Here is a 10330-nt window from a genome sequence, read left to right on the forward strand (position 1 = left end):
GCAATAATTATTTTTTGCCAGTCGCCATTGTGGTTTGTACTTTTAATCCACTATACACATAATGAGGGAATAAGGGAGTTGAAAAGGACAGAACATTTTGTTATGCACTCTGATAAAATAAAGCTAAATCATGCAGCATTTCCTAGGTCGCTGTGCAATAGATAATGGCTACAAATACAAATTGTTGTGAGCAGATATTTTGTCCGCTCTCTAAAGTAAAAGAAAGCAAAGGACTGTTTTGTCCCTTTCTTTCTCTTAGCCTGCAGACGCTGTCTTTGGATGGAAACCACCTCAGCTCCCTGCCTGATGAGATGGGTGGCCTGTTTCAGCTCAACAGCCTGGGGCTTTCCTTTAACAGCTTCTCTCACGTCCCTGCTGTGCTGGAGAGATTGAGTGTAGTTGACAAGCTGGCTATGGCTGGGAACAGAGTGGAGAGTCTGGATTTGTGCACTCTGGTCAGAATGAGCCACCTGAAAAACATTGACCTCCGGTAAGAGGCCAGTGAGGAACAAACAGCTCTCAGCATCTGCGCTTCCCTTTGACTCATTCCACTCTGTCATATCCTTCTCTGCTTGGTCTTCTGCTCAGCCATATGTTATTGAATAGAATAATGCTGGATCAGGATATAATATTTAAAAGGATCCTACTAATGACTGTCATTCTTTCAGTGCCTACAAAGAGAGGTGGCAGGTGGAGAATAATTCTGTGCTGCCAATTAGCTACAAGTTCCTCTTTTGTCTCTTTCTCCATTAAATGTCCTGAACTTCAGCCAGGGCTGCATTCACCTAAGCCTTACCTATTTCTTTAACAAATGTTCATAGATGGCACATTTCCTCTGAATAAATGCAGTGTCCAATTTAACACCAGGGAGCTGTCCAGAATTGTACTTTTCACTGCACTGCAGCACTAAACGTTTTTAGACGTGCAGTGCCCTGAAGAAAATATTTGCTCCCTCCCTGATTTCTTAGTTGTTTTGCATACGTGTCATATTTCATTAATACACAAATTAACCTGAGTAAATGCAAAATGTCATTTTTAAATTAAGATTTTCGTTATTAGGGGAAACAAGCCAAACAAACCTACTCGACCTTATGTCAAACATTAATTGCCCCCTTAACCTAATAACTGGTTGTGCCACTCTTGGCAGCAAGAACTGCAGCCAAGCATTTGCAGTAGGTGGCAATTAATCTTTCATATTGCTGTACAGGAATTTTGGTCCGCTCTTCTTTGCAGAATTGTTTTAATTCAGCCACACTGAAGGCTTTTTGATCACAGCCGGCCTTTTTACGGTCCTGTAAAAGCATCTCAATCACATTTAAATGATCTCAAACAGACTTTGACTAGACCACTCCACCAATCCTTGATTTTCTTTCTTTTTTTGAGTCATTCAGAGTTAGAGTTGCAACCACCACCATGTTTCACTGTTGGTATGATGTTCTTTTTTATAAAATGCTGTTGTGGCATGGTGGTTAATCTAGTAGGGTAGATAGGATAGAGGAGGACAAACACACAGATTAGAGTACCTGTAACTGTTGCAGAACATGATCAAAGCTGCCTGGGTTATCGCAAAAAAATTCCCTGGTGCCTGATATCACGCTCAGAGAAAAGGCAAAGGAGCAACCTGGATCGGCAGGGAGAGAGAGGGAGAGAGACAGAGAGTGTTGGAGCAGGGAGAGTAACCCATCTGGTTACACTGTGAGAAGTTTTATGCCAAATGTAACGGGACTCAAACCTTCCAAAAAGTTCCACTTTTCTCTCATTAGTCCACAGAATATTTTCCCAACGTCTTGGGGATCATCAAGATGTTTTTTGACAAATGTGAGACCAAAGACTGAATCTTTGTGTAGTTTTTAGGTGGCAGTTTTGCCCAGTCCCTTTCTTATTGTTTAAGCGTGGACTCTGACCTTAACCGAAGCAAGTGCCACCTGCAGTTCTGTAGATGGCTCTTTCGTGACCACCTGGATGGGTCGTCGATATGCAAATTTTGGTAGGCCGGCCACTCCTGAAAAGGTTTATCTCTCTTTCAAGTTTTCTCTATTTGTGGATAATCGCTCTTACTGTGGTTCACTGGAATCCCAAACCCTTAAAAATGGCTTTAAAGCACATTCCAGACTGATAAATGTCACTGACTTGTATCTAAGCTGTATTTTTACATCATGGTATGATATGTTGCTTTTTAAGGTGTTTTAGGCTACTACTTCTCAGACAGGAAGTCTGAAATCAAGAAATCACTCTATTGAAGAAAAATCTTTTGAAAAAATCATGTTAATCACACTTAATTCATGATTCAGTGCTTGTTAGTTTTCACAGAGGGTGAGGTAGGTTTGGATAGTTTTTTCCCCTTAATATCTGAAATCTTAATTCAAAAACTGCACTTTGTATTTACTTGCGTTATGTTTATCTGATATTACAATTTGTTTGATGATCTGAAACATGTAGGTGTGGCAAATATTAAAAAACTAAGCAATAAGGAAGGGGGGGGGGCTACTTTTCATGACACTGTACCTGTACTGTGAATGTGAGAACGCAAATCATCAACATAGTTGGATCTGACATTAAGTGGCCTTTAACCTGCCAGCTCCCTATCACATGGCTGACTGAGCCTGCGCGAGGCTAGCACAGGAAATTGTCCAATAAATTTAAGCGAGTGAGTGGGTGTCATGTGTCCTACCTCCTGCGTGCTCTATCCTGGAAGCGCAGTTCATTTCCAGCAGGATGCATTTGAAGTAAACTATCTCCTGCTGTGTGATATACTGTAGTATGTGAGTAAGGGAAAATATGTCTGTGAAGGTTCTCAGTCATCCAGGTCATCGTAGTCTTTGCAAGCTCTTTTGACTGAGTAAGGGAAACTTCTGACAGTGTCCTGAATTGATTATCCTGACATTGTTCCACTCTGTATATGCCAGCCTCTAAGCAGTTCACAAATAAACAATATGTCATATGGAGGGACGGCAAAGAGAGGACCTGACTGCAAGATGCAGAGCCTGACGAGGCAGAAAACAAAATGAGCCTTTATTGACCAAAATCAAAAACATGAAAACACAAAGTCCAGAGGAATAAAAAAATAAATAAAAAGAATATGGAAAGATATAAGGCACAAGAGACTGACAAAGGGCAAAGAGAAAAACACAACTATATGAAAACAGAGGGATGATTATACAAGGCAGCACAGTGAGAAAGAACTCTGCACCGTACAAGTGGGGTGTCTTGCTCAAGGGGACCTCCATGGCTGGTAAACTGGGATAAAAAAACATGCTAATTTTTCTTGTGGTGCGAAGATTAAGCTGGCAACCATTCCTCCAACCACAGCAAGATAATTTCTCAACCTTGTGAGTTAAGTTGTGGTGTGCAGGCTATATTTATAAGGACCAAGGTGCAGCTGTGGTGAATTTATGCTGGCAGCTCTCATGAAAGATGGATGAGCTACTAAAGAGCATGTATCTGAGTACAGTGATGTACCGTGCACTCCTGAAATCAGAATGTATTTCCTTTTCGTTTCACTATGTGAGGAAGGTGTTTTTAAACGTATTACCGGCATCAAAGGTTGTGATATGATATTTTAAAAGATAAACTGATTTGGGACAGCCCTAAAAATCATGCCGCTTGCATACAAAATCCTTTTTTCTATGCTCTGTTCTCTCTGTTAAATATAGGCTGAATGGATTGCGGTGGGTGAAAAGTGAGAATCTAGAGGTAGTGAGCCAGGTGACCCAGCTGGACTTGCGGGACAACTGCTTAGAATCGCTAGACCTCGGCTCTGTGTGCAACCTGGAGACTCTGCACTGCCAACGCAACCAGCTGGGGACACTCACACTCAGCGGTTTCACACTGCGCATGCTTCATGCCAGCAGCAACCGTGAGTCAAATAGAGCGTCAAGTAGCTGCTATTAATGCATCACTGGCTATTTGTCTGTATGTTCCTGCCCTTCCCTCCACTGTTACATGCATCATGTAAGTGCACGTAGGAATGGTCCAGATGTTTGGTTGATGATTGCTGCCTTTATCTGCCTACAGGCCTTACAACAGTCAACATCTATCCAGTCCCTAACCAGCTGACGCACATGGACCTATCACAGTGAGTTCTGGCTGGGAATAAGAAGTGGCTACAGAGACGCTGATGTCTAAAAATAGTATCTTTGTCTTTGTGCTCATTAATCTAGTTCTGCTCAGTGTTTATGTGGTTGTAAATCAACATGAATACTGAAATAGATCATTATCACCCAACAACCTCCAAACATATTCTGTGTACTTATATAACTGTTAAAGGATTTGGAGTTACAATATTTATGGAAAATTTATGGGACTTGGAGGAATTGTAATCATCGCTTTGGTTTATTTTTTATCATGTCGGCAAAGGCAGCTGAAGCCCCTTTGCAGCATATTCTCATCCTTTCAGCTGTTAGAGTCACTTTGCCTGTAGGGATTAAATAATAGCTGGACAGATAAATGAGTAAAAGATGCGCAAATCTGAGAAATCTCTTTTAAGGTCACGAACCTTTCAAACTTTGAAATAGGCCAGTGGTTAAATAAGCTGTCTTGTGTTTTTGCCAGTGTGAGAAACATCTGCACAATTTCTTTCTACCAAACATCTATCCCCAACTGCACGCGCTAATTGTTTTTGTTAAAGTACAGATCATTTGCAGGGCTAAATAGCCCTGGAGAATATCGGTTTGGCCTGACCAACTGCTCAGTTCGTGTGTGTGTTTCTGTGTGTGTGTGTGTTGAGACAGGAACCTCTTGGAGTATCTTCCAGACTGGGTGTGTGACTGCAGAAAAATTGAGATGCTGGACATTACACGTAACCTCCTGTCGGAGCTTCCTTCCAGGTTATGAACCTTTTTTAAACATTTTTGCACAAATTGAATTTATTCCGCCTGTCGTTTAATAAACAGCTGCCTAAAATCCTTAATAATGAGATATGATTTTAAACATTCTTTCTAACTACTCGCATGAATGCCAGCTGGTGCAGATAAAGACCATTTTTTACAGTAGTGAAAATGTGGTGTGAGGTTTTCTTGTGTCTGTGTGTTTTGGCTGCAACATTAAAACGTGGCCATCTTATAGTGCCTGGCTCAGAGTACCCTCATTCACTGCCAGGCTCTAGTATTTGTATCAGACAACAGTGAATGAATCAGAAAAGACTTTTGAAAACTGGATGCTGCTCCCCTGTCTTTTGTACGCACTCATAACTTTGTTGCTGGTATCTGGGGGAAAAGCTATTGTGCTAGTTTGTATGGGCAGGTAAACTGTAGGTCAGTAGGTCACTGATAGATTGGTGAGGGCTACCCACCACCCGCAAAGTTTCATAAGTGCTTTTTCTTGTCCTGATCTTGCTCTGTGATGTGTCTTCTGGCCTCCAGCAGACTGCTTAACAGCTTGAGTTTGAGGAAGCTGCTGACGGGATACAATCGCTTGCAAAGAGTGCCTGAACTCCTTGACCATGTCCCTCTGGAAGCCCTGGACCTCCAGCACAACATGCTAGCTGAGCTTCCAGAGAGTCTGTTTCTGAAGGCCTTAAAGTAAGTCTGAATCGCTGTACTCTCTCCTTCTTTTTTCAGTGGCCTTTTTGACTTTTTCGTGTTATCATTTGTGTCCTTTATCAGCTGGCTCGCCTGCTTCGAAACTTTTATTGGCAGTGACTTCCCTGTTGTGTTGCAGTGGACAGTCATTGTACTACAGCTCATTGTTTTGGGAATGAAGTGGAGATTATAGGAAGAGATTGTGGTCAAGATCAGTGGAGTATTCCACACCATAACTGGAGATTCATTTTCTCTCCTGTTTCCTGTGTGGTCAATCTTTTAACACCCATTAGCAGTTCAAATGGTCTAATGCACTTTACTGTCTCTATTGCCGAGATGTAATGGGAGTGACTACTTTGTGCATTATGTGTTTCCTGAGAGCGATGTTAGGAGGGTTATTTTTATTCCAAATAAAATAGGTTACAGAATACTAGCTACCCATCTGAAAAATGCAATGTAATGTAACCGTTTATTCAAAACATGTACTGTAATGTAACTTATTAAATTTAATGATCTTTTTTTATTACTTAGCTACTTACTTATTACTTACTTAATTTTTGATACCATGGTGTAGTGGCTAACATATTTGACTTACACAAAAAAGATCCCTGTTATGGGACCAGAGCCTCAGGGGATCACAAACTACTGGACTCCTGGTACTGGTCCCAAGCCTGGATTAATGGGAGGGGTGTGTTTTGAAGGGCATCCAGTGTAAAATCTGTAACAGATCAAACTGACGATCTGCTGTGGCCGTCCCTTGGGAAATAAAGGAGAAGATGGCCTAATCTTTCTTTATTGCTTTATTAAATGTTATGAACTGGGCAATAAAGAAATTACTCTGTAGGCTGTAGGTGTTTCTTCAGGTTTGGTAGAATGATAGAAATTTGATTGCTGGTAAACAAACTTTAGCGTATAAAGTTATGTTTTTATCCCTTAGCCATAAATGACCGATGGGGTATTGTCACCACCCTCCCGGGCAGGCGGTGCGGACATCCAAGTTTGTCCATGCCATAACTCGAGAACGAGGCGACTTAGAATTTTGAAATTCATGCCATAGGTGTGTCTGCTTAAAATGTCACACAAGTTCAGGTAAACTTTCTGAAATTACCAAGGATTTTCTAATTTATAGCATAATAATCTACTAGGAGGCTGACAGGTAGCACTGGCAGCCTCCAGTATTTTATTTTTGTAAAAGTTCAGAATGAAAGCAGCACTGAAAATCGAAGAGAGGTAGTGCAAATTCAAATCAGAGAGCTAAGCAAAAACGATAACAAAGTAACAGAGGTGGCCCAAATGTATAGAACAACTCCTTGTAAGCCATCGTACCTTTTATGGGTTTTTTCTCCAACTACTTAGTGACCCAGAATATCCAGAAATACGCAACCAGGTCAAAAAGAGTCACATTTTAGCTTATCCATCCCATTTGTTGTACTCTGAGCACGTGCTCATTAAGAAGGTAAAGGGTTTTGATGCAGTAGTCTCCAGATCCAAGACGATTTTCTCCTATGGAGACAACCTTAACCTCACGGATGTTACTCATTTGTAATTAAAAGCATTTTAAACAGTGTATATAGTTTAATTAGGTTTCTCAGTAACTAACTGAACACAACTCCATTTAATTTTTTATTTAACTATGTTAAACATAAAAAAAGCCAGACCTCCAAATAAGCTGTAAACTTTATCGTGGTGTGTATGAGCTGGAGAGCTGTCAGTGCACGCCAGTAATGTCTGAGGCTGGTTTATAACAACAGCGTGATGAGATTCACTCCTCACTGGGTCAGAGGGACAAGTTTTATTACTTTACAGTACATGATAAACACAGAAAATGACTTGACACCAATTACATAACAACCACTGGAGCTCATATTACTGGCCCACTTTAATGCGCAGGGTCAATGAAATGCAAATCAATGCTCCACCCGCAAGAATAAATTAGAAGGCGGCTTTTTATGTTAGAAAATATGGAAGCTCCTAAAATCTCTATAATTCTTTAAATGCAGATTTCAGACGCCTCAGTCGTCTTCATTTCGCTGCAGAAGCTGAGGCCACCTGGAATATTATTTAATTTGCAGTTAAACATGTTTCATCGCAAACAGGGTGAAAATGTGTCGTAATCAAATTCAATTTGCACCCGGCCTCCCAAACACCAGCATACTGAGCTCGCTTCACTTTCACTGAAATATACCCTGTCAAGTATATTCAATATGAGAATCATGCGATGTTACTGATACCGTTTATCAGCCATCAACAGTCTTCAAAACCTTTTAGCTTGAACATCAGCTGCGGTAAACGGGATTTGAATGGGTGGGTGCGTTCCTCAGATGCACTGCTGATTACTTGAGCTGTTGTGTTAATTGTTTTTCTGTTTGTCTTCTCTTACAGCCTGAAATACTTAAACGTGTCAGCCAATGCCTTGGAAAGCATTCCGCCGAGCAGCCAATCAGAGGAGAGCCTCAGCACACTCCAGGAGCTCTACCTGACGGAGAACAACCTGAGCGAGAATTGTGGCGCTCTGCTGATCGGACACCAGAACCTGCGGATCCTCCACATTGCCTACAACCAGTTACTCTCATTCCCTGCCAGGTGAGTTCTCCTGCCTTCTGTGTGTCTTAACTATTAGTTTAAACCAAGGTGCAAATTGAACCCTTTTAAGCACCCACAAAATACTTTATGAGGATCAACAAAATGTGTGGTGCTTCTTTAGGGTTACTGTGCAGTTAAAGAAGTTATTATTAAGAATAATTACTGAAGCATTACTTGCATTATAAATTCAATGTAAGTTTTTCCCGTTTCAGCCCAGCTGTTATTGTTTCATGTTTGTGTCTTTAGTAAGCTAAGTAAGCTGGAACTGCTGGAGGAGCTAAATTTAAGCGGCAACAATCTAAAAACAATACCCTCCACTGTGTCCAGCTGTAAGAGACTGCACACCCTCATAGCACACTCGAACCACATCAGCGTCTTTCCAGAGATCCTCAACCTCCCTGAGATCAAGGTCAGGCCCGTTGCAGTTTTCTTTGTGTCACATGATCAACTTTAAGCGTGTTTCGGCTCACCTGGTTTTGCATCTCTTTAGCTTGTCGATCTAAGCTGCAATGAGCTCACTGAGATCCAGCTGCCCGATTCCCTGCCTGCCACTTTACAAGAGCTGGACCTGACAGGCAACAGCAGCCTGATGCTGGAACACAAAACCCTCAATCTCTTCAGGTGAGGCGCAGCACCCAATACTGAACTTCTTGTCACATAGGGGCACACAATAAAGGTGTACAGTGCACTCTAGTGTATTTCTTTTTTTCTCTTTTATTTTTAGCCACATCACCACCCTGAAATTAGACCAGAAATCTACCACAACAGCAGGAGACTCTCTGAGCGCCTCCAGTCCTTGGAAGCATGGCTACTCTGAAATGAGCGGGCAAAGGAACAAGTGTGTACAGATCTTCTCTGTTTTGTGTTTTTCTTCTATAACTGTGTTATAGGGTTGTCTTTTTTTTTAATATCAATTTTATCATTACCTGTTGCTGGAATCATTTATTTTTAACAATAATTCATATAGTGTTGGCTTATAATTTATTTACCTTTCATACAGTGAAACTATAACACTGTTGCCTCAGCCCATCTTAAGAGTTTGGGCCCAGCCAAGCAACAGCACAGTTTCTTGATCTTAAAATATGCACATCTGTTTCTTTCCACTGTTGAGTTTCACATTGTTTTTGTGTGGATGCAGTTTTCATCGATTCCTTGTTTTCACTGCACTGCCATAAGCCCACGCAGTGCAATTTTCTAATGCAGTGGCAACTGAAGGCCGCTGGTTAATTTCTCAGTCTCTACATTGAACATAATGTCTTCTCATTTAAATGCACAGTTTAAATATTTTACACTTTGTTTTTATTCTCAGTACTTGATCATTTCTTAGACCGCCTGTCATATTTAAGAAACACATAGTGACAGATGAACTTTTACAGAAACAATAAATAATGTTGGTAATTACAAACACTGTTCATTCATTGCCATAGATTTATCAGTGGTGTTGTGATAAATATGCTGAGCGCTGTACATTTTACACAGCGTGGCGAAGTTTTGTGGATGGATGTGCTAAATCTATTATTGTGCGTCTTTTGTTGGGGACAGGTTGTGTGTGTCTGTGCTGGCTGTAGACCACTTCAGAGACAGCGTGGAAGCATGCTATGGTATCTTTGACGGAGACCGCAACGAGGAAGTGCCTCGCCTGTTGCAGTGCACTATGGGAGACGTGCTGTGCGAGGAGCTGCAGCACTCTAGTGTTGACAGTGTGTATATGTGCAACACTTTCCTCACCTCACACAGGTAACATGTTGTTCTGTGTAACTGTTTTTCATTATCAATACCTGGCTTTTACTTGCATTCACTGACTGTAAGAGTTTGTTTTTGTCGTTTGCCGATTGGTGGGGGCGCAGGAAACTTGGTATGGCCGGTCAGAAGCTGGGTGCATCTGGCCTGCTGTGTTACATCCACCATGAGACTTCAGATCCAGGAGCATCCTTTAGCCTTACTGTGGCCAATGTGGGTACCTGCCAAGCCGTGCTGTGCCGAAATGGACAACCTGTACCTCTCTCTAAGGTTTACAGTTTGGAGAACTGCACTGAGGAAATGGAGCGGGTTAAAGTCAGTAAAGCCATTATTACAGAGGTAATGCCTATGTTGGTTTTCAGCTGTTAAATGGGAGCAATTGCACATAGCCTCTAATCTAGTGTTAATATGCTCTGTCATATTCCACTGTGTAAACATTATGAGGCTATACGCTCTGCTGCAGTTCTAATGGCGCTTCTGTTTTGTAG

General features: G+C 41.5%; 1 protein-coding gene across 2 annotated transcripts in view; it reads left to right on the top strand.

Annotated features, from left to right (window-relative positions):
• Positions 1 to 10330, top strand: part of phlpp2 (PH domain and leucine rich repeat protein phosphatase 2) — a 39779-nt gene that overhangs the window by 22521 nt on the left and 6928 nt on the right. For both annotated transcript variants that reach the window (XM_085269604.1, XM_085269612.1), the window contains exons 8-18: positions 260 to 490; positions 3654 to 3856; positions 4015 to 4075; positions 4731 to 4826; positions 5364 to 5519; positions 7902 to 8102; positions 8349 to 8511; positions 8593 to 8723; positions 8827 to 8940; positions 9645 to 9839; positions 9950 to 10181. In XM_085269604.1, the coding sequence (XP_085125730.1) occupies positions 260 to 490; positions 3654 to 3856; positions 4015 to 4075; positions 4731 to 4826; positions 5364 to 5519; positions 7902 to 8102; positions 8349 to 8511; positions 8593 to 8723; positions 8827 to 8940; positions 9645 to 9839; positions 9950 to 10181 (1783 nt within the window). The remainder of the gene's footprint in view (positions 1 to 259; positions 491 to 3653; positions 3857 to 4014; positions 4076 to 4730; positions 4827 to 5363; positions 5520 to 7901; positions 8103 to 8348; positions 8512 to 8592; positions 8724 to 8826; positions 8941 to 9644; positions 9840 to 9949; positions 10182 to 10330) is intronic.

This window comes from Mchenga conophoros, linkage group LG1 (genome assembly GCF_057382185.1).
Source record: "Mchenga conophoros isolate Kocher_MC1m ecotype Shallow Benthic linkage group LG1, M_conophoros_male_GT1.1, whole genome shotgun sequence".
In the NCBI taxonomy this organism is placed as follows: Eukaryota; Metazoa; Chordata; class Actinopteri; order Cichliformes; family Cichlidae; genus Mchenga; species Mchenga conophoros.